The sequence below is a fragment of the Epinephelus fuscoguttatus genome, linkage group LG22 (genome assembly GCF_011397635.1).
Source record: "Epinephelus fuscoguttatus linkage group LG22, E.fuscoguttatus.final_Chr_v1".
Taxonomy (NCBI): domain Eukaryota; kingdom Metazoa; phylum Chordata; class Actinopteri; order Perciformes; family Serranidae; genus Epinephelus; species Epinephelus fuscoguttatus.
In genome coordinates, this window is record NC_064773.1 from 16,002,957 (window position 1) to 16,027,780 (window position 24,824).

The 24,824-nt window shown below is 41.6% G+C and overlaps 1 protein-coding gene across 2 annotated transcripts in view; it reads left to right on the forward strand.

The window, feature by feature from the left end:
* plxna4 (plexin A4) overlaps positions 1-24,824 on the forward strand; it is a 364,224-nt gene that overhangs the window by 297,646 nt on the left and 41,754 nt on the right. For both annotated transcript variants that reach the window (XM_049566659.1, XM_049566658.1), the window contains exons 13-22: positions 5,414-5,565; positions 6,910-7,033; positions 10,191-10,327; positions 10,893-11,060; positions 11,433-11,526; positions 14,407-14,646; positions 15,555-15,701; positions 16,589-16,823; positions 17,279-17,421; positions 20,755-21,023. In XM_049566659.1, coding sequence (XP_049422616.1) covers positions 5,414-5,565; positions 6,910-7,033; positions 10,191-10,327; positions 10,893-11,060; positions 11,433-11,526; positions 14,407-14,646; positions 15,555-15,701; positions 16,589-16,823; positions 17,279-17,421; positions 20,755-21,023 — 1,709 coding nt within the window. The remainder of the gene's footprint in view (positions 1-5,413; positions 5,566-6,909; positions 7,034-10,190; positions 10,328-10,892; positions 11,061-11,432; positions 11,527-14,406; positions 14,647-15,554; positions 15,702-16,588; positions 16,824-17,278; positions 17,422-20,754; positions 21,024-24,824) is intronic.

The following is a 24,824-nucleotide window of genomic DNA, read 5'->3' on the forward strand; positions in this document are numbered from 1 at the left end:
AAATTTATCTTTATTATAACAGTACTTTATTTATCTTAATTACAATGGTACTTTATAATAACAGTACTTTATTTAACTTTATTATAACAGTACTTTATTAATCTTAATTACAATAGTACTTTATTATAACAGTACTTTATTTATCTTAATTACAATGGTACTTTATAATAACAGTACTTTATTTAACTTTATTATAACAGTACTTTATTAATCTTAATTACAATAGTACTTTATCATACCAGTACTTTATTTATCTTTATTATAACAGTGCTTTATTTAACTTTATAATTACAGTATTTTTCATTTAACCTTTTTGTAACAGTAGTTTTGAGTAGTTCTGTATTCTACAGTAGTTCAGAGGAGATCTCAAAATATAGAGATATGATTTTTAAAATGCGTTAAAATGTTGCAATATATATATGCCATATTTCCCAGCCCTACTCTGTCATCGGGTCACCAGACAATAGTCAGACAAAGTGTGCCTGTTATTCAGAAGCATCAGCAAGGTCGACATCGGATCTCCCAGACAGGCAGAAGCCTCTCAAAATAAAACATGCCAAGTGCGAAGGGCACCGATGCTCCGGTCAACAACATGCCAATGCACAAATCCTGCACTAGAATCACAATAACAGCAGTTATTTGTTAGGCCTTTTCAGATGTCTACTCTTAAAACTGTAAATGAGCCAGTGCTTATTTTGAATTTACTCCCATCTTAATCTCAATGTGAAAATACAAACACTAGGATAGTCCATGTTACATCCAGAGAAGGATAAATTATCCTTATTCTTGCTGGTTATCAATCAGTCCTGCACAGATGGTCACGCAAACCCCCACTTAACCCAGCATGCTCCTGAAAACCACTGACACCATGTGAGGCAAATGGACTTGACCTGTACAAGACATATAAAAGGGGCAATAGCAGAAGGGATAAGGGTCAGTGAGATGAAGGATAAGAGGATGCAAAGAAAAGATGGATGGAAAGATGCCCAGATGATGGGAGACGAGGATGGATTGGGTTTAAATGAAAGAGAGTTGTTGATGGATGGGTTGGCTGAGCCAGAATAGAGTCATGTTAGGCTGAAGGGGTGGAAGAAGACCCCTACGCCCTCCACATATCCCCATGATGGATTTAAGGTCCTCTCTGCATCTTTTTTCCGAGGACGAGAGATAGGAGCAGATGGCAACTGACTAGAGATGAAGGGATGAAGCAAAGCGTGGATAAAAAAAGACAGAGAGGGGAATCCCTTTTGGCGTCCTGGGGAGTGATGGGTTTGGACAGAGAGCGAGGGAAGAGGGATACAGGAATGGAAGGATAATCCCTTCTCTGCTGTCCGCTCTCCACATCATCCTACATAGACCCGCATACAGATAAGTGGCTGACCTTGGTGGAGATTCACTGACAGCAGCGCTGCAGAAGCTCATTGTTTCTTGTAATCTCGAATGCACCACGAATCTGATCCCCACAGATCATGTAAATCTGCTGTGTTGCAGCACAATTATTTTCCATTAGTTCTTGGATTTTTTCTAAACAAAGGAGGATTATCAGTGGGGCTGGGTATTGATACTCCATACCTCTAAGGTGTTGACCTTAAAAACCCACAACCAAGTAGTATCAAATTGTCCCCAAGGAAATGATACCTGCAATCATCCTCATTGCACTGGGGGTTTGGACCTGGACTGTTCCAACCTCCCGCTGGATTAGCACACTGTCTGTTGCTGCCATCTCTAGAGCAGTGATTCCCAACTGGTCCATCCACGGGGTCCAGATTTCTCCTTCATCATTAGGTCAAGGTCCCACAGTTTGATATATTCAGTGTCATACTTACTGTAAGTTTGGCTATATCGTCAAGCTAGTTTGTGGTCTCTGTCAAGTAGGTGTCCATTAGCCACTCATTCTACAGCCTGAAAATGGTGCTTCAAAATAAAAGCTCTGTGCCTGAAACTCATTGTACTTCAAAATAAAGTGTGGTTTTAACAAACTTGACACATTTGTGAGTCTCCTGGGCCAACAGTCAATTGATAGTCTGCCCGATTAGCACAAGCTAACACAGCAGCAGCGACTAATATCCGACACAGAGCTGTTAAACAGTCCCGACAAACTTGTCTCTGGAGCTGCTCTCCTTGGCAGACATTCAGTTCAACATCTGCCCAGTCAACACAAGCTAACATGGGCAGCCCGGCACCAAGCCGTTGAACAGTCACAACAAGCTAACGTTGGTAACGTTAGGCATGTGATGTGAGCTCCTGCAGCAGCAGCTACAGTACAACCCATACAATCTGTGGTGTGGTGAAGTCAATTGCGGTGTGTTTGACGTGTGAGTTGGCAGCTCAGCATGCCAACCTTATTCACATTATGGGTGTGAATGATGTACTCCATTGATATCTGTATCATTTTTAGGGTACTGGTATCAAAATGTTTTAAAGATACCCAGCCCTAGTAGTCAGACAGAGAAAAATGAACACGAGAGAAAAGTCTGGACTCTTTGGACACTGATGATGTAGGTGTCTGAAAACAGGAGACTTAATTACGTTCCCCTCTTCTCATTGATAATCCAACCTGCTCTGATTATTTTTATCCTGGCAAAATCAAATCAGCTCTCGAGGATGGTGATGAGAAGATGGTGGCATTTTGTCCCTTGTTGCGCTTATTAAAGAGTCTGGATCAGTGAGGTGCGCTCTATCATTTCTCCACTCCACTGTTTGTCTTCACCCCATGTGGTGGATTTATTCCTGGAGATGGTCCCTGTATTTCTCCTTACATCCCTGAGGCTGCAGCAGGGACATATTGCAGCCTTCTCACGTCCCCCTTAAAAACTGTCAGTGGGTGAGGAGTGAAGACTTTTCCAAGACGACCGGGGCTCTAATGCATTCTAATACGCTTCATTATAATGACATCTCCCATCAACAATATGAGAGGGAGAGACTCGCTTAGAAAGATGGAAAGAGAAAGGGAGAGAGAGAGAGAAGTGATTAAGTGTTTGCCTCTACCCAACCGTCAATTATCTTGTCAAAGTCACAAATCTAATCAACGCCTCATTGCATCTAACCCCCCCTTCTCTCTCTCTTTCATTCTTTTGCCTCTTCCTTCTCCTTCACTATTTCTCTTTGACTCTTTGTCCCTCTCCATCCTCCACATTTACTAATAAATGGAGAGCCAAGATGCATTGTGTGCAATCTTTTTAATTGCATGTATTGTCGCCCCGTTCCCAGAAGGCTGTTTTTTTTCATTAAGATATCAGCAGGGAGCCTTATTAATCAGAGACATTGAACCATACTATAACGATATCTCCCACATGCCAGCCACAGGACTTGTGTTGTGCATGACCTGGCTTCGGCTCGCCTCTGTCATTCGATTGGCAAGATCCTTTCAAGCCCAGCTTGTTCGATTTGTTTTAGTCCACTTCTTTGAAAAATAATCAAATTAAAACGATGCTCATGTGGTACTAAAATGAGGATTATCATACCGCAACAAGCATGCGAGCTTCAAGCCAGAAGATGAAGCCACACACCCACACTCAGCACTCTACCTGAGCACCGCAGGGGGTCACGCTGCCAACTGTAAGCAGAGCAGAGAAACAATGAGAGCCTCAGCCTCACTGAAAATCCTTGGGATCACAATTTTTCAGGGGGATGGTGACACAGCATCATTAAAGCTGGGCCCCTCTCTGCAGCATGCAGCATGGAGGACTTCTATCTGACAGAGACAGATAGAAACAGACTATTCTGTGTCCGTCTCTAACATCCATCCATCTGGGCCGGCCTGATGATGTGTACACACACACACACACACACACTGGCCCAAAAGTAATTGTGTGAGTAAAGTGTTGATGGATGCTGGAACCGCCTCATCAACAATGAGAGATGTTACTGATAAATCAAAGGACACTGTGATTACTGCAAAGATGTCACCCAATGCCAAGTTTTAAGTTAATCTTATGTAATATATCGCCATGGTTTTCAGTGAATGCAGGATTGAGCAATGACAGTCCCTTGACCCTGAGTGTTGACCCCTGAGCTGTCACTGGAGCTGTTATTTTGTCGTTTATTGTCTCTTTTCAGCAGCCGTCCCCCTCACCCTTCAGCAAAGTCATTTTTTCTCTGAGAGTTACATAATGTGTGAACAGTAAACACTTACCACTTACTCCCAATGAATGTGGAAATATTAAATATGGATATGTGGCTATTATTCTTCACCTGTTTGTCCTTCTACACCTCAGCTGTCTTTATTGCTTTTTGTTGTCCAGACAGTAGTTTGGCGTTTAGTCCCTGTGCTCTGTGGAAACCAATGAATAGCTGCTGACTAACTTCACATTGCTCGGTCAAGATTGTTATGTTATGATTCCTGTGCTGCTGGCTCCCATTCATTTTTATTTCTGTCCCATTCAGTCAGGTAATGAATAGTGCGGGAATCCCCTAGAAGCCCTGTGACCCACAGATTTCCTGAAAAAATGTCATCCTCTTATCCAGATGAGGTTAAAGATACACTATGCAGGATAGTTACTGTTTGTAAAACACGCTTGCCGGTGAAAAACCATCCCTACAGTCAATTTCATTTGGCGTTTCGCTTTGCTATATTTGGGTTTTTCAGCACTGTGTCTCTTGGATGCCTGCTGCTTATAGTCTGGCACCTAGTCGCTACTTTTTTATAAAGTCCTGACCTCACTTGAGCTCTGTGCGGGGACATGCGCATAAAAATCTGAACACAGAAAATAAGAAAATACAGGCAGAGGGCAGAATCTCTGCAGAAAAACACACCACGACCACTATTATGCATTAGTTACACATACCTCCCTCAGAAGTTATGGAATTACTTCACTCAGTACTGCATATAAATGGTAAATGGACTGTACTTGTATAGCACTTTTCTAGTCTTCCAACCACTGACAGAGCATTTACACTACATGTCACATTCACCCATTCACACACACAGTCGTACACTGGTGACCAAGGCTAAGTAGCAGGTGGCACCATTCACACACCGATGGAACAGCCACCAGGAACAATCTGGGGTTCAGTATCTTGCCCAAGGACAGACAGGAGGAGCCGGGGATTGGTGGACAACCTGCTCTCCCTCTGAGCCACAGCCGCCCCTATAAATAAATTAAAGTATATAAAAGTTTCTAGGTAAAGTAACTTATTAAGGCAAACAAAGCTATATTATTCTAGTGTTGCTGTGGCACAGTGTGGGACAATATAACTGTCAAATTTTATCTATGATTGTACCCATTATCACTATGATAAAAACAGATCCTGCACGTAGACTACAGCAGGCCTAATTTGTCCTTGATCTCGAGAAGGGAAGTATCTTCTGCCCAGTCACACCTCATGTTGTCAGCAAAATGCTCAGTGCAGTGACCTAATGCTTGTTTAGTAAATCAAACAAAATCACATTTCCAAATTTTTACTTCAACAGATCACACCTCTGCGGGGCCCCAGGGAGGGCGGCACGCTCGTGACTATTCGTGGCGAGAACCTGGGGCTGGAGTTCAGAGAGATTCAGGATAATGTGAAGGTGGCCGAAGTGGACTGCACACCCATACGGGAGGGCTACATTCCTGCTGAACAGTAAGTCACATTTTATAATGATGGTAGAATATAGCACATTGGCAGCACTATGTGATAAGTAGCACATCCTCACCTAGTCTCATTTTACATTCCTGCAAAGCACTAAGTCCCATTGAGGCAGCAGCTTTCAAAGCACCTATTAATAGCACATATACTCATAATTACAGGTTGTAATGAGCTTTGGTGCACAGTAATTCACCATTTTGTCGACCAAAATGTACATAATATCTATGAATATAGTCTTTAACAGCTGCACTGGAACCATAGGGAGAAGTCAGACTGTATTTTGGAGCAGCAGCAAAGCTAAATCCTGAATTTAGCACAGTGTTTCTCCCTCTCCCTTCACTTTCCATAATCCCCTTGAAAGCACTTTGACCACAGCTGAACACTTCATGCCCTACAGGGAACAAGACACTTGAGTCACACACAGATACAACACTATGTTACCTGTGTTACCCGCACGACGGAGCCACAACAAGTCAGCCTGACCAACTGATCATGAGTCAGAGTACTCACCTCAGGGTGTTTGTGTGCATGTGTGTCTGTGTGTGTGTGTGAGGCAGCATGAAAGACGGTGAGTGAGTAACACAGAGAGAGAGAGAAGGAGAGAAAGAGAGAGAGAGACTATGACATGACTGGTAAACAAATGCTAAATTAGCCTAATCCCTAGACCAGGAGAAATTGGAGTTTGATTTAACTTCAATTCACAGCGGTGCACATAGAGTATAAGACACTTGTATGTATGCTGCTGTGGGCAACAGAGAAAAACTCAAACCTTCATATTTCAAAGTAGCACACACACACACATACACATAAGCACACACACATTCCCGTAATCATTTTAGAAAGTTCGGGAGGTTAGATTTAGTTGACATTTGAGTTTAATCCAGAGCTTTGGTTCCTTACAGGTGCTGTCTGTCAAATTATTTTAAACTAGTTTAAAGTTGGCTTATCAACAGAGCCAGGGCTTCTTCTGCTAAGAAAGTAAGTTGTGTGCCAGCACTTTCTAAGCAAATGCTGACCCAGCAGAAGAGGCAGCTGTATTTGAGGTCATATGTAAAAGGCTGGAGACTTTTTTCCTTTCTCCCACAAGTTGGCAGTGTGCGGGAGGTGAAGTCGCTGCCAAATAATACATTATTTTATTGAGGGTTTAACAAGTTTAGGTCCATTCTTTTTACATAATCGGCTCAGCGTTTTGCTGGCAAGGCGAATGTGTGGCAGGGTTTTCTAGAGGTTCTTGTAAAGGCATTTTTGCATGTGGCATTTGCATTTGGGTGTGTCTGTATGTGCATTTCTGCATGTTTTTTTTTCTCTTACATGTTCCACAATTGTGTGTTTTTCCAGGATTGTGTGTGAGATGGGTAAAGCAGAGAAGAGCCAGTATACTGGGAACGTGCAGGTCTGTGTCGGGGTTGGAGAGTGCAGACCTGAATTCATGGCAAAGTCCTCCAAGTACTACTATTTTGTGGTGAGTCTGCTCTTTCAGTATTTGATCTTTTTGTATTAAGGGAATACTCACTCACAAAATGAACACTGGTAAATCATTTAGTCACACTGTGTTACCTTGAATTCATGAAGAATACTTTTGTTTTTCTCACATGCCTCCACGGAAAACAGCAAAGATATTGATTTATTGATTCATTCAGGACCACATTTAACAACAGCACAACTGTATCACAACATCCATTTACAGACACACACAACTCCTGCAGTAAAATCAAAGTCTCATTTATCCAGTTATATGCTCAGTACACATGCATTTTCCTTAAAACCTTATTAGGGCTGTAATCAACCGAAGAAAATCTTGGTTGAAGTTCTACCATCTCCTCAAACAAGAATCAATCGATTTCAGCCACAGTGAATTGAGTGCACTGTACTTGGTACCCTTGTGTGTCCACCAAAGCGTCTGTTACCTCCGCCAAAGAGGTTATGTTTTTGCCGGCGTTGGTCTGTTTGTCTGCAAAATAACTCAAAAAGTTCTGAATGGATTTTGATGAAATTTTCAGGAAAGGTTGATAATGGCACAAGGAACAGATTATACAGTTTTGGTGGTGATCGGTTGAAGCAAAGTGGATAAAATAATAAAATGGCGGGAAATCCGAGCTGCTTGGCGGAGGTCTGCGCTCTCCGATAGCTCTAGTGTATTTCTTTGTTTGTTTTTCCCTGTCACAGAGCTTGACATTAACAGTTGCCCAGGGCAAGTAAACTCTGTGTTCAAGGAGGTGAAATGCCTCGAGTGAAAAACAAAGCAATCTCCAATGTAATATTATCTGAAAATAAACAGCGCACTGTAATGCTTTTCCACCTGAGCTGTGTGCAGGAACAGAAGTGATGAAAAAAATCTGACATACTGGACATTATAGAAGATAAATTTGTGGTTGATGATGTCAATATTTCTGTCACAGTGCATGCAAGAGAGACTTGCTATTTTAAGTCCAGAAGCTAATGTTAGCCAACAAGGTCTCTGATGTGATCTTATTCCTTTGAGAAGCTTTGTTATCCAGCCTTGAACTGCTGTGCCTCTTTGGAGACTCAGTAAAATAAATTCATAGTGATAAATCCAGCACTGAATGTCTTCAGTAATTATTTACCCCTTTTCAGATTAAAAATCAGAGTTGAAAAATGTTCAGCTTTAGGTAAAATGCTGTGCTCGTCACTGTCACCAGCCGTCTAATCACAGTAGGGAAGGAGTGGGACACATACCACAAAGACCAACTGTCACAGAGGACAAAAAGATGTGCTAAATAACAACAACTGGAAAAGAAACACTTTGGTGGACACACAGCCTTATTAAAGTCACACCAACAATTATCTGACCAATTAGATTTTGGTCAGGCAACTGTATTGACCAACCAAACAATCAACCAACCCAAAGGATGACAGTTCTAAAGTTAATATTTCAAACTAAACTGAGAGTGAAACTCATCTATGCTCTCTTCAAAGCGAGACTCCAATCCTAAGGTTTTAAGACAATAAATCAGGGGTTTCAGGGACTACAAGGTGACCTTGAGGGAGTTCAAGGTGGTTCAAGGCCCCAGAAAAATGGAGAATAGTTGATTTTTGCTATTTAATTCTCTATAAATTGTCAATTACACACAGGTCCGAAAGACACACACATGCACAAACAGGACCTATACATGCACAAAGTGGAGAGATGTCAGAGTGAGGGGGCTGACCTTTGGTCAGGCGCCCGAGCGGTTGGGGGGTTCGGTGTCTTGCTCAAGGGCACCTTGGCAGTGCCCAGGAGGTGAACTGGCACCTCTCCAGCCACCAGTCCACGCTCCATATTTGGTCTGGACGGGGACTCGAATAGGCGACCCTCCAGTTCCCAACCCAAGTCCCTATGGACTGAGCTACTGCTACTACTGTTCTGATCATAGTTTCACTTCCTCCACGATTATCTCCTCAGTTGTGTTTGACAACTACAGAATTCGTAATCTTTTCTAACAACCAACAACTTTGAGATGGAGGTCCCTGAAGTGAAATCTTGAAACCACTACTGCACTTTGACATCGAGTTGATTGATTTGATGCTAAAAACAAGATGATGGATATGTACAGTATTTTGCTTCTGTTAGCAAGACGGCCCCCATGCTGCATATGTCACCCTCTTCATGTTAGCACCTTGCTGGTTGTTGATCTGCATTCTCACCTACTGTGTTAATACTCAACGTACATGTTTTGGCTGTGATCCGACATGTTGCGGTTCTCCCTCTCAGCATTTCTCTCATGTATCCCGTATCAGCAGTGAGACAAAACTGGCGGTCACTGATGGTTATAAAAACATTCGTCTGACATGGACACATAAAAACACGCACGTAACTCTTTTGAAAACCCACTCTACACACAATTAATCACCATCAGTCTCACACACTTGCGTACTCTGTGAAATAAATTTGCGGTTGTTGCCATTATGTACTCGTTTTATGGAGTTTTATCATTTTTATTGCCATCCATTAATGGGCGCTGGCTGAGGTTTATTTCTCAATGGGGTCCCTGTACAGGATTATATGATGTTAGGTCTAGATGTCACACCACGCAGCAGGCTGGAGATGAGATTATGAGAAGGCCAAATGAACTGGAGGAGGATTTACTTTATGCCCAGCGTCCAGTTGATGAAATCAGTTGCTGCTGTGTGAAAGCTTTCCATCACAGTATAGTGTATGTGAGTGGGATTATTACTCCTCCTATTACTGAGGTAGAAAGGGTGTTTATTTTTCTGATTAGGCTAAGAATAAATACAGTATGTTGTATATTGTTCAATAAAATATGTAGCACTTGTTAAATTAACATAAGGCAAATATTTAGATTTATTCCCAGCATGTTTATCTGCTTTTAATTGCATAAATTAAAACAATTTAACAATGAAAACACAGCATTTTGCACACATATTTTCCACTTCTCTTATTTATTGCCCTCTCACTGAGTATTCCTATAATTTGCCCCATAAACTGAATACTGCGTGACTCTGATCTACTAATTAACGTCTTTACCCCCGTTTAAAGCAGTTAATGGTCTTCTGAGCTTTTAATATTTTTGAGCACTAGAATCTCACTGTTATTATGCAACATTTATTTTCCTACTTTAATTCACTTTGATTTTTACAACCTCTGCCCTTTTCTCCAGATCCCAAGGATTATCAACCTGAAGCCCAGCCGAGGGCCGGTCTCTGGAGGGACCATTGTCAACATCACCGGCAGCCACCTCGACGCTGGGAGCAACGTGTCAATCATGTTTAAGGACCAGCCGTGCACTTATCTGAGGTTAGTGGGGAGCAAGCTAGAGCCGATCCTGCCAATCACACTTAAAGGGTCAATTAAAAGCTCAGTCAAAGCCTGTTTTAGTCAAACTACAGTGAGAAACCCCTCTGATAGGTGTTTGATCTTTTCTCCCCACACAGACAATGATCAAATGTCCTGGAAAGATTAAATGGTGGTGATCGAGGAATGGTGCATAGTATTTTAATCATGACGCTTCAATCTGTTAATTAGCTATGGTCATTTTTTTTCTTAGTACTATAGATAATTTTTTAATCAGTTGGAAATGGCATTTTCTTAAAATATTAATAAATGACAGTATTATTGTAAATTGCTGCTTTACACTAATCAATACATAATCCTGTGTTGAGTCAATAAACTATCTATCCATGTCCACTTAAGCAACCAGTCAACCATCTCACATATTAAATTGATCTTGGTTTTTGAATGATTTAGTAGTCGGCACAGTGATGAACAACGAGTGTCTACACCACGTAATGTATACTAGGTAATGCTACTGTCTATAAATAACTATTGTAACCAGTTTTTCATCGTCCTGTCATCACTGTAGGAGGGGTGGCCAATGGCTCACCTGCCGAACCCACGCTTCCCTGCACGGCTATGGAAACGTGTCTGTGTCTGTGAGCATAGACAAGGCTCATCTCCAGAAAGACCTGCGGTTTGAGTATGTGGAAGATCCCACCATCACCAAGATAGAGCCTGAGTGGAGCATCTACAGGTACGGCAGAAGGGATCATTTCAGTCAGATAAATTGTTTGACAAAACAGCCTGAGCTAATAGCGCAGCATCAATATTGTTGTCTTTAGCTTGCCTTGTCATGAAATTGACTTTAGCTTGTCATAAATGTTTTAATGTTGAAAAAAAAAAATTTGACAGTGGAAATTTGGGTTTTTAATCAGGCTTGGGCCGAAAAATGTTGCCATGGCTTGTGTTAGGTCGGGCCTGGACAGAAACTATGCAGGATCATGTAGGGTGGGGCCTGATATTTTGGGTCTCAAAGCTCTAATTTATATCACCATCTGTCAAATCAATCTGAGCTATACTTTGAGCCTTGTTGACAATTATCTCTTTCTTTCTTTCTGTCACACAGTGGACATACTCCAGTGACAGTGACAGGAACTAACCTGGACATCATTCAGACCCCACTCATCAGAGCCAAATATAACAGCCATGAGACCCTCAATGTAAGTAACTATGAAATCAAACAGTGTGATTGATCAGGAAGTTGCCTTAAAATCCTAAAAGTCCTTAAAGTTATGTTGGCAACATATCTTATAGGTCACACAATATTAGGCTATTTCATATGCAGACATTTTTGCTGTTAGTATTTTCATCTGCTGGACAGCTACCCGTGACACCAAACACATACACACACACACACATACACACAGAGTCAATTAAATATCTTTACCACCACCGGTGTTTCTAAATCCCCAGTTTCCCTTGTCAGCTAGACATCCCAAAGGAAGAGGGCAATGGTGAATGTCAGAGTAATTTTCTTTTTTCCAGAGCATGACTAAATGCCTCAGTGCCACTTTTAGGTAAATGGGTCAAGGAAAAAACTCCGAGCACACCGAGAGGGTATAGTGACAATCAACAGGTTGCAACTGAATTAATAGAAAATGATGTAATTCCTCTCCACACCTTTGTAACAATGGGGAAGTTTTGACACCGAACTAGAAACCACAGAGATTGGCCCTTATCAAATTCTTCTACCATCTATTCACCCTTTTTTCCCAGGGGAGGATAGATAAAGCCATACAAGGGTCTCTGTGATCTGATTGAAAGAAGAGGGACTGACAAAAGGCGGTAATGCTATCTTCATGGTCCATTTGAGCATGAGCTTGCACCACGTTTAACATCTGTGCTCACATATGCCTGCACTGGGCATTGTGTTTCAAGCTCCTGTGCTGGCAGCTTGCACTTTGAACCAACATAGATTAAACGTGCCGACATTAATTTACTCAGTCTCACATTTTTAGTGCAACACAGCTCAGGTTTGCACTAGATGTAAGGGAAATAAACATTCAAGCAACATTCGTGTTCAGAGACAAGTATTTTCTCTTTGCAGTCACCTTCCTGCAATAGTGCAGTATACATGTCAGAGATGTCCTGAAGACCTTTCAGGATTAGTCAAGTTTGATGTTCAAGGAGCCAATTAGAGTGACAGGCAGTGCGTTTGAGTGGCTGCATGGCAGAGGTTACCGTGGAAATGTCTGCGAATGAGACGAGATGTCTCTGAATTAAGACCTGTGCTGGTGGTTGATTTGTCAATGCCCTGACAGACGGAGAGGAATGGAGATGTTAGAGGGATATTGAAGGGCGTGTGGCATGACAGTGACAGATCGGACAATCTGTTCTTGTGTTCAAAACTGGCTTAGAGATGTGAATAAAGACGAACTAAAGAGGGAAGATTTAAATCAGATCATATGTCAAATGAAAGACCAGGGCAAAGATGAAGAACCACCAAACAAGATCAAGACAAGACATCAAAAAAAAAAAAAAAAAAAAAAAAAAAAAGATGGAAGAGACAGTATTATTGAGCAGTAAAAGTGGTATAGAGAAAGATGAGTGACACAATAAGAATGTGTCAAAGAGAGAAGAAAAGATCAGAGAGAAGAATAACTGGACAGGGAATAAAGAAGTGATGAGAGGGTGGGGGTGCCTTATCTGGAGCGTAATGAAGGAAGGGTAAGACCTAGTTATCACTCCTGAATCTTCACACATCAAAGCCGGATTGCGGTGAGACTGCACACACACTCTAACTGCACCTCATTTGGTGGCTCTCTTTGAGGAATACACTCCAACAAGTTCGTCTTTGCACTTTTTGAAATGGAGCCGCTTCCAGTTTGAATTGAGTCTCCAGAGGCCTCGGTGAATTGTAAACCTGTGACATAAAAGATTCATACTAACTGCTGATGAAATGCCTGGCCATGAAAGTGAAGTTGGTGAATGTTCATGTGCCAGATTGCCAGAGCTTTATTAACCAAGGGGCATAAGTGAGGTATATTGAGATCCAGTCATGAAAAGTTATGTGAATAATGTGGACTGATTAGTAATCACTCCCAGTATCTTCAGTGAGATGGAAAGCAATGCAACATCTCCCAAAATGCACATAGCAAGTAGAGATGCACCAACTGCAATTTTCTGTCTTTCTAAAAACTATAATTTACAGCATATGCAAACATTTTGTAACTTTTCTTCAACAGGAAATTCAGTTGTATGTTCATAATGAAACATTGACTATTAAATAACGCTGCTATTACTCTGAGCAGAATGCTTGGGTGTGAATTACAACTATTTCCCTGATAGTTTGAATAAGTGGCTAAATATATCTCTGGCCATCTTAAAAATAAAGTCAGTAAGACTGTCTGAGAATCCACTAACGAGGGGGTGTAACAAAAAGTCAGTATTTCACACCCTGCGAATGAGAAAAGGTTGCAGCAGCTGTGACAATAACAATAGTTGATTACTGTCTGTGCCACTGTGCAAGGGATGTGAACAATCTTGTGGCGCATGCATGTAAATTTGATCAGCACAAGATAAGTTATATCCAAGGCGGGGTGGATGGTCACAACTCTCTTGAAGCCAGAAACCAGAGGAGTAAGTCTCAAAGTTGTGATGTCATAGGGTATGAAGACTGGAGCTGCTCCATAGACAATGAATGGACTGACTTTGCTGACCCACAGAATGTTTGTTTTCTTTTTAATTTCCAAATTAGATTTATTCTATTGCAGTGATCTCAGTTCACAAACACAAAATGTACCCAAATACTCAGAACACTCCCTGAGGCACTCTCAGTGTTATCTAGAACATCTTTCACCATTCATTGTTAATTGAGCAGTTACAGACTTCACACCCTATGACATCATACATTTCAGTTCAACATCAGTTTTTTGATTTGACAGAGAGTTGTTATTGTATACTAATGTTTTTGGGTTGTCCCAGACCAAAGGAATAACAGTACAAGATTTCTCTGCTTCCACTAAACTCTCCATTTCATTGACATAATATATGCTCATACATAAATATAACTCGTCCTATCTCTCTCTGTCTCCTTCCAGTTGTGCCAGGTGCTCGGCCCTACGTCCATGCTCTGCCAGGCCCCAGAGCTGCCCATCAGTCTGGCCAGGCAGCAAGAGGTGCCTGAAAGACCTGATGAGTTTGGCTTTAAACTGGACGATGTGCAGGCGCTGATGGCGCTCAACAACACCAACTTTATCTACTACCCCAATCCTGAGTTTGAACCACTCAGTGTGTCCGGGGTGCTGGAGCTGAAACCTGGATCACCCATAATACTGAAGGTAGGATGATAGGTATTACCTACACTGATTTGCAAGTTAGTCTTTCATTTACCCATAACATGTTTTTTTCGTCATTTTGCAGTGAGACCAATATCCTTAGAATTCATTTGTAACTCAAGGGTATCAACATTTCATATCAGGATTATAGTGACTGAAATTCTCAAGGTTATTAACATTATCCAAGCCTTGTTAAAATGTGCTCATTCACACACTAAAGTCATTCCACCAAGTTTTATATTGAAATCAAGCGGCAACCTCCAGGAATAAAAAATGATGCCAACGTAGAGGTGCGGAAAACTGCATTTCCTCTAATGGCCACTCAAGGCTAACTCCAAAAGTGAGTCAACCCCCATAGGTTTCAAAAAACTAAGATGGCAATGGCTAAAATGCCAAACCCAAGGCTTGAAAACAGGAGTCTACAAACCAGTGGGTGACTTAATGGTAGCTAAGTCCATTATTTAATACAGTGGATGGTTGAAAACTACAAATAAAATTAGCAGAACTTTCTGTTTGCATTAATATTAAATTAATAATACAGCCAATACCTTATGTAAACAAGTATTAATCATATCTAATGGACATTAATATTAAAGATAGCTTGTCTTTGACGTGCTTGCTCGAGTGTCATTGTGACTGTGGATGAGGACAAGGGACCAGTCGCATCACTGGGTTTGCCTGCTGCACACTAACTCTGTATACAAAGGAATAGCAAAACAAATCATACTGCACCTGAGAGACTCCTGCTAACTTGGACAGTATTTGTTTTGAGTTTTTCAAAGTGAGATAATCAACCATGGTTTTAACAGTTACTACCAATACTACCAATGGTAACGTTTTCTCCCTAGTTGTAACTACCGTACCCCTTTCTTTAACAGCAACTTTAATTACGCATGAATTCTTTCCTGCAGGGGCGGAACTTCCTTCCACCAACCAATAGTGGAAACGGAAAGCTGAACTACACAGTTTTTATTGGCGAGAAGCCCTGCATGTTAACAGTGTCAGAGACCCAGCTGCTCTGTGAGTCACCCAACCTGACAGGTCGACACAAGGTCCTGGTGAGTGATACAGCACATGCTGAGAAAGACAAGAGAAAGAGACAGACAGACACACACACACACACACACACACACACACACACACAAGGAGATACACAAGACAGATAGGCCAGCTATGGTGGAGAAGGCAGACAGACCTACAAATCGATCGACAGTTTGACAGACAGACGGACATTCCTCGTGTTGGCTTTCTATCAGTCTCCTTGTCCACTTCGAGACAGACTACGGCTCTAATCCAATCGGCTGTGTGGTTCCTGTTACTGCCCACAAGCAGACAAAAGACAAACAAATAAGCCTTCAATAAGAAGGATTAGGGCCCCGGCAAACTCAATAAAGATTCCATTTGTGGTTTTAAGAGGGACCACTTTGAACAAAGCGCTTCCTGATGTTACCACCTGAAGCCAGCGTCATAGAAAGAGATGGACACATTACTGTAACACAGTTAGTGGATGCACAAATAAACAGAAGTGTGTACACATTTAAAAAGTAAATCAATATGTCTGTCTGTCTGGGCTTTGATCTAGATTTTGAACACAGAGAAATGCTTTTTAGACCTAAAAGGGATTCACACAGGCAATATTACGTTACAGTTCATGAATATTTGTGATATGTTTTGCCTTGAAAAACACTATACGTCCTTGGTTGATTGCTATTTATTTCCACTTTTCTAAGGGTCAAATTAGTGAACCTTTTCCAGTTGTTACTGCTGAAGTGATATTTAAGTGAAGCTCTCCTCTGATTATAGCTGTGGTATATTGAACCACTCGTCTCATGTTTTATGGCCCGTCTCTGTGAAAACCTTTCAAGGAAGTAAATGCATATGCATTAATGCACAGCGCATGCACACATTAATTATATTCTGCCTCTGTATCTTTCACCATCACAAGGCACGTGTTGGCGGTATCGAGTTTTCCCCAGGTGTGGTCCACATCACGTCTGACAGCCCGCTCAGCAGCACGGCAATCATTGGCATTGCCGCAGCGGGTGCTCTGCTCATCCTCTTCATTGTGGTGGTTCTCATTGCCTACAAGCGCAAGTCTCGTGAGAGTGACCTGACACTGAAGAGGCTGCAGATGCAGATGGACAACCTTGAGTCACGTGTGGCTCTGGAGTGCAAAGAGGGTAAGATGCTGATGTGTTGTAGCTTATATGGAGGAGCGCTTCTTTTTTGCTACCTTATAAACTTCTTGAATTATTCATTTACTCTGTTTAAACACTCCTTCAGAACAAAATGTGAAATCTCACAATCTTAATGAAACGTTTTTTCTATTTAAAACTCTGTTAAGAGTACTAAAAGTTGATAATGGAATCCATATGTTGTGTGAAACTCATGTATGACAGAAATAAAAGTGGCATTTGCAGAGTGACCTTGTTGATGTGAGAGTTAAAAATAAGAACAGTGTTTATGGTGTTAAGTATCCACAGCATCCAGTGTTGCCACTTCAGCTATCATTTAAATTTTGTCAGTCAAGCTGATTAATTGTAAACTACCTGAGATCACAGGTTTCATGAAAATGCCATCATAAGCTTATGTGCTTTAAAAAATAAGTGGTTTGTGTATCTGGTTTATCCATCAGCTTTTGCAGAGCTCCAGACAGACATCCATGAGCTGACCAGTGATCTGGATGGAGCAGGAATTCCCTTCCTGGACTACAGGACCTACACCATGAGGGTCCTCTTCCCAGGCATAGAGGAACATCCAGTACTCCGAGACCTGGAGGTATGGTTTCACTGAACTTCAGATGGCGTGTACCCCTTTTAAAGGAATATTTCACCCCCTAACTGATCGCCTGTGAAAAAAGTCTCTAAAGAGTCTTTGTGCAGAAAATGATTTATGAATTGAAGTCATGGGGTCAAAACATCTATTTACAAACTCTTACACAACATGTGCAGTATAATCTAAGTCTCATCTATCCAGTCGTATGCTCAGTACTTCCCAAACAGACAGCTCTTTCCGATGGGGAACTAAACTAAAAGTGAAACTTACATATGTGCTCTTCAAAGCCAGACTCCATTGATAAAAGTAGTAATTTTACCTCGTTGAACACAGGAGCTGCTGGTCTACCGCTGCCTTAATCTGTAGTTGTTTGTGTTATTGTGTGACTTTGGTGTTTTAAAGGAATAGTTTGGATTCAGCAAAGTCACCCAATAACATTAACAAACCATCTGATTGAGATGGCAGTAGACTGGCAACTCCCTTGTTCAGTGAACTTCAATTACTGTTTTTCTCAATGGAGTCTGGTTTTGAAGAGTGCATGGAAAAAGAGTTTCACTTTTAACTCAGTTGCCTGTTGGAAAGAGCAGTCTGTTTGTGAAGTATTGAGTATCCGACTGGGTAAATAAAGCAGACTCGGATTACACTACACAAGTTTTGTGTGAGTTTGTAAACAGATGTTTTGATATAATTTTGCTGCTGTTAAATGCAGACCTTCAATTCTTCAATTCATTAAGAATTTTCTCCATGTTTGGCTTTTTCGTTCACTGAAAGCATGTGAGGAAAACAAAGACTTCTTCACGAATTCATATGGGCAATTGGGGAATGAAGTAATACTAGTAATAGTAATAGTATCTGTTTAAATGAAGGAACTGGATGAACATTACTTGACTTAGTACTTATTAACAACAGTAATTTGATACTGCATGTGTCAGATTGTGGAGATTTTTATTGATGAAACAGGAAAAATACCTTAAACCAAAAAAGTTCTCCACTGATGTGCTTGAGGGAGAATATTTTAATTGAAAAGATACACCATCAGTCGAGTTGATCAGCAGTTCTTAGAAATTCATGAAGCCTTGAAGACAGCAGGGCAAAAGAAGTTGATTCCAATTTCCCACTAGTTTGAATAGTGCAAATAACACAGCCGTGTATACCTGTTCCTCAGCCTCTATCAAATAACAATCTCTATGCAATTAGCCCTATTTGAAAAGAGAGCAAAATGAACAAGCAAATTAACAATGTGGTGGGTCACAGTAGGTGAAATTGACGCCAATGTTGTTTGTGTTGCTGTCTGGTAAACAAAAGCCTTTTGACGGCCGACAGCAACACTTTTTCAAAAACAAACAAGGCAGCCCTCAAATCAGGAGCGCGTTCTCATTAATAACTCAAACGATATGAGACGCTGCTCCGTTTTCTCTCCCCACCTCAAAAACAAATTAAAAGTCAATCAGTGGGAGAAAAGCAAAAGAAAAAAATCAAGTCATTTATCCCCAGTAGTGACAGTGATGGACAGCTATAATTGAGCAGGTCGTCTTGTTCCATTAAGAGAATGATGGACCCCTATTTCACTGCCCTCAGGGTTGGCCACTCTATCCCTGATGAGAATTTCCCAGTAATAAGCAATATTAATTATGTTTTAATTGGTATAAATGTCGAACTGTACGAGGAGTATAATGTGGAATAGGAGCCTAATGAAAAAAGCAGCAGGCTTGTCTTGCGCGGTAGATGGCTGCTTAATTGTTATTGATGTGTCGGACAATTTAAAGTCAAGTTTTGACTGTGCGGCTGTAGACAGAAATAGCACAGGTGATAGAAAGTCTGTGTTGGTTTAGCAAAACAAATGGATTTACTCAGCACTGAAATATTTAAAAAGATTTGAGGCGCTCAGTAAAAATAAGAATTACATGACAGAGATGTTGAAATATAGTCTGGCATGTGTCAGCTCAGCAAAGCCTTCTTCTTGACATGACTGTTTTTATTTATTTTCCCCACAACAATTTCCCTTACATCTGAATCCCATTTTGCTTGCTGCTATTGTAGGATTTTTTTTTCCTGTCATTATATTTCCCACTTCCCTCTTGATCTTTATGGAAACAATTCAGTTTCCGCAGTCGTCGCCATTTTACTGCTCCACCTGTCAGCCCTCCCCTCCAAACACAAATATTCCAGTGACCCTATGGAGATTGGAGAGTATGCAGGTCAACATTTTGCTGTCTTAATGCACTGTCTTTTCATAATTCTAAGAGACATGTTCAACATGTTTGTGTTACGGTACTGTACAACATATTTGTAGTGTCTGTAACCTACAAACATTCACAGTTTATTTGGAAAGATACTGTAGAAAAGAAGGCGGAAAACTTGCACACGCCAACACGCATATCCCAGTTTTCCCAGATTTTCATGTGTGCATGTTCTGACACGCTTGTACATTTTGTATATGCACACTTGAAACAAGTGCACACACGAACACTGTACACATCTTGTCAGGCGGTATGAAATTAGACTTGCAACTTAACAATAGCTCCCAGCAGATTACAAGGGGTTCCTCCAGGAAAGGTAAAAGACAGAACATATGCTGGTTGACAGCTGCATTGGGTACAGAGAGATGCTGTCTTGCCACGAGTGCTCTTGACAGATAAAAAAAAAAAAAAACATAATCTCAATAGGTGCTATTTATGAAAAAAAATTGAGAGGAAAAGCGTGTGCAGCAAGTGACTAGTATAAATGGTGTAGGGACAATCTGGGCTCAGATGAGGGGAATTCACATCACTGCACTCCCTTTCTACTTGCATTAGTGTGGAACAGAGCGCCATCGACGTAATAAACATTCCCTCCAGAGGCTCAGTGTTTTCCTGCCTTTATTCTCAACCTTCAGACTAAACGTAACAAAAGCTGGAAGATGTTAAACTCCCCATCTCCCCAGATTCTTTATTCCTTATCTCCTTCTGTTTCTCTCATCTTTTCATCCTTATACATAAAGATGTATTTATGAACTGATAACTGCACTTTTAAATAGAGGAACTATACCTGAATTTACTGTTACTTTGATTTATTCCCACTCAGATTTGCTAGTGAGTTAACGTATCTGTGAACCTGATCTAAATATATTGTTGTATGCACTGTGTTTACACAGTTAAACCAATGTTAAAGTTGCCTCCATAAAAAGTATCTAATTAGAGAGGCAGAGTGCTAATACTACATTCAAAGGAACTGATGACTAATTGGATCCATGTGACACCACCATGAATGTGCCACACAGACACTGTACTTTTTTCCCCGTCCTTGTTATTTTTAATGTGTCTCAGTCAAATGAACATTTCTCCTCTTTCCTAACAGGTGCCAGGCTACCGCCAGGAGCAAGTGGAAAAAGGGCTGAAACTCTTCGGCCAGCTCATTAACAACAAGGTCTTCCTGCTGTGTTTTATTCGCACACTCGAGGCCCAGCGTGGTTTCTCCATGAGGGACCGCGGCAACGTGGCCTCACTGATCATGACAGTGCTGCAGAGCAAGTTGGAGTACGCCACTGATGTCCTAAAGCACCTGCTGTCCGACCTCATAGACCGCAACCTCGAGAGCAAGAACCACCCCAAGCTGCTGCTCCGCAGGTGAGAACCAGGCACAGAGTTTAACTTGACTCCCATCGCTGTCTAACAAGTGCTTAAATTTACACAGCTGGTAGTGACCACTTTTTGATGTGCTGCATATTCTGAACCAAGCAGGAACTGTCCAACTCAATTCCTCTCCTTCTTTTTCCCACTGATAAATAGTCAGAGGTCCTTTCCTACATATTTAAACACTGAACTGTCACACACATTCAACTTCTCTAAATTTAGCATTCTATTGAGCTTGGTTGGGGATAGAGATAAAGTGTTACACTGGTTAATGTCAACCCTTTACTATCAAGGACAGGAAATGCCTCTCTATCTGTGCCTCTGTCCGTATCTGTGACATGTTTGGATTAACTTCCGTGACCTTGAATTGCTGGCTCTGTCTCTGAGACACCAGAGTGCATTGCCATGCACATCATTAGCAAAATAATTATGATTAATTAGCAGTGAATCCAATTTCAAATAGCTCAAGAGGAAAGAAAATACTCATTTATGGAAAAAGGGAGAACTCTGAAAGCTCGCACTCTGGCACAATCACAATTCTCCCTTGGATTCGTAGTCAAAGCTTTAATGGCACGCACTTGAACACAGCACTGTATGTGATTACGCTTCCTGCCTGCGGTGTTTGGTAAATGTGATGATTATAGTTACTTGAGTAAACCGGCTCCCTCACAGCTGTATGCCTGTGATGTGCTCCTGCATGTCAATACATATAGTGTATATATATATGTCGTTTCGCTTGGGGGTCGTTGGTCAAATCATGACACCCCCCAGATGACTTGACAGGCATATCACAAATTAATTTGTTGTCCTCGTTTCAATTAAAATTCAGATTTTCCCTCCAGCTAAAAACTCATCTCTGCCAGTATATACACACAAATACAACAAGCATATATTATGCGAGGAGAACTTAAAATGAATGCCTTCCTCTTACCATCCGCAAGACGGTGGGCATATTCATCTCATGAGAGGCTGTTTAGATGCTACTTGGTGATGCAGAGAGAGATTAATGCTGTCTGGGCAGGAGGCATGATTAATTGCAGCCAGAGCTCACCGAGCTCAGTGCAGCCACTAAACAATGGAGTAACCGCTGATCCTGGCAGTAGATACAACACAAGAGATGGCGTGTGTACCACAGACAGGGAGAGGTAGTCAAGGACAATGGAGACACTTAAAGCCGTGTCACCGAGTGAGGAAAGCTGACTGCTAGGACGTGCAGACAAGTAGAGATCACTTTGATCACTTAGTTTAAAGTAATCAGTGTCACCAGAAGGCAATGATGGTATTATATTTGCACGTTTCATAGGTATCATATTTCTTAAGCGATGTACTTGTGGTTATGTGTATATGAGCTTACTTTGCCATCAGGAGGTGGAGGGGATGGTGGGTGGCGTGACACCGAGGTGAGACAGCTGCTAAGCTGCAGACCAGTGTTAGAGACCAACAAACAACAAAACAGGCTGTTGTTTAGTGAGTCATCGGCTCCCTTTCCAGCGGCGATTGTACCACCAAAACAGTTTTTTGTTTCCTTGCAAGACATTGGCGCTATTTCCAGCTGTGATTGTGGCACCAAAACTGGAAATTCTAAGCCAAAGCATGATGGTTTTGTGCCTAAACATGACCACACATGAACCACAGCATTGTTGAAAATTAAAGTTTTAATGTTTTTGCTGCCTGTGGTTAGCAGAAATGTCTTATGCCAACATTTATGTGGACGACTGGGTGACAATACCCACAAATCATTGATTAATGTCATGTCAGACTATGATTTAAAGTGAATTTAGGGTTAAATCCTCAAAGAAATAATTGCTCTAAGTGCTGCAAAGACAAACTGTTCTTCAAGCAAAGTACCAAAAAAACCACACAGTCCTTTATCACACTTTCTCTCCCCCTCCCTCGTCATCAAGGGAGAGGGAGAAGGAAAACCTGGGGAAAATGCCATCGCATTCAGCCAGCACTGGAGGGGAGAGCACATGTTTACAACAAATGCACGCCCAGTTTGATTGCCCATTTGTCATACACACGATTGTGATGCGCACTGATCAGACTGTCTTCATCTCATTCTTCCTCCTTCGATGCGCTTGTTAGTCCTTCAGCATCCCAGCATGCATTTCAGATGTGATGAGGCAGTGTGAGCAAGCTACGCCACCCCATAGTGTGGGCTGACTGGCGTGTCCTTGGATAGCAGCTGAAAATAGCCCAGAAACACAGGCATAAGGCTGTGAAGATGAAGCTTAATCTTGTCTGGAGAGATAGCACCCCTACTTCTCTTCATCTCTCCCTTTAATTTGTTCTGTCTGTTCTTTCTTCCCTTTCTTTCACCATGTTTGCTCATTCTGAGTGTTATTCTCCCTCGCTACCTGCCTCTGCTCACTCTCCACTGCTCTCTCCTCTATTTGTCTTCACTTCTGATGCTTGTGCCGCCTGTGTCACACCGTCACTATCTTTATCTCTCCCTTCCTCTCTTATACTCGCTCTCTCAATCTATATTCCCAGCTCTTCCTCCCCTCCTCTTCCCCCTCCCCTGTTTTCTTGATTGCTAAATCAATGCTTAAAGTGCGTGAGCAGGGTGTCTCTGGCACAGCATCTGAGCACGGCTACCCACTGCCTCCTCTTCCAAGAAATCCGTGTGTGTACGTGTGTGTGCGCATGTGTGTCTTTTTCCTCTCCCTCCACACACAAACACACATCCTTCCATCTGTCCCATCTCAACCTGTGCTGAAGCACAACCACCAGGCAAGCTAACTAACGAGAGCCTTCCACAACCATCTGTCGCATTCCTTGCTGCATTCTCCTCCTGTAACTCCTCTCTTCCCTCCATTCCTCCCCACCACCACCGTCCCTCTTCCCATCATGCAGAGCTGAACAGCCTTTCCATAGCCTTTTAGTTTTCGTTTGGCTGCACTTGATGTGTCAGAATACAAGTTTTGATATTGGTCAAAAGATGAAAGCCCAATATGTTCTTGCATTCTTGCTTGGGCTCCAACGCGGATACACAATCATCACACAGGTTTAAAGCCCCTCCTGTTTCACCATAAGAATATCTACCTTCATGTGTATGTGTGCATTTACAAGTCGATGTCCACAGCTAGCCGTCTCTGTGATGACCAGTGTTCCTCACTGGGAGGCAGAGTGGAAAATGGAAATGATTACCGATCTCATGCTGCACTGCTTTAACATGTGACTGAAACCAGGGGACTCTCGGATGCAGTTACATGTACGGTTAACACAGCTGCCATCGCTCCTCTTTGACTAGAATAGAATAGAATAGAATAGAATATATCTTTATTATTCAGGGCAGTATCCTCACTTACTTCTGATTTTCCAGTTTGGTGGCTTAATGGGTTGTATAACTCACTCAGCCGTGTTGTTAACTGGAACTCAAACTGTAGCTATACTTTCAAAATGGTGTATCGATGACATCACAGATTATAAACACACGTGACTGACAACAGTCAATAGTGCCCCAAACTAGCTAAAGAGAGGATTTGAGCTATCTGCCAGAATACTCCTCCCTTTCCCCCTCTTCCTGTCTGTTAAGAGTTGGGTCAAGGGCTTTTGGGGTTTGCCAATTATTTTTGCTTGCCATCGACACAATCCCAGAGATTTCATTCTTAGATGTACAATTTAGGTGACCATGGCAGGCTGGATGGGGAAATTTAACATATCCTTAACCATAGATTTGTAGACTTGTTTTAAAATCTGCTGACTGACACCGAGGCCATTAGTTTACCAAGAAGATAGAGTCACTAGAGTTGTTAGCATGTCTTGAAAATATGCTCAGTGTTTCCAAAGAAG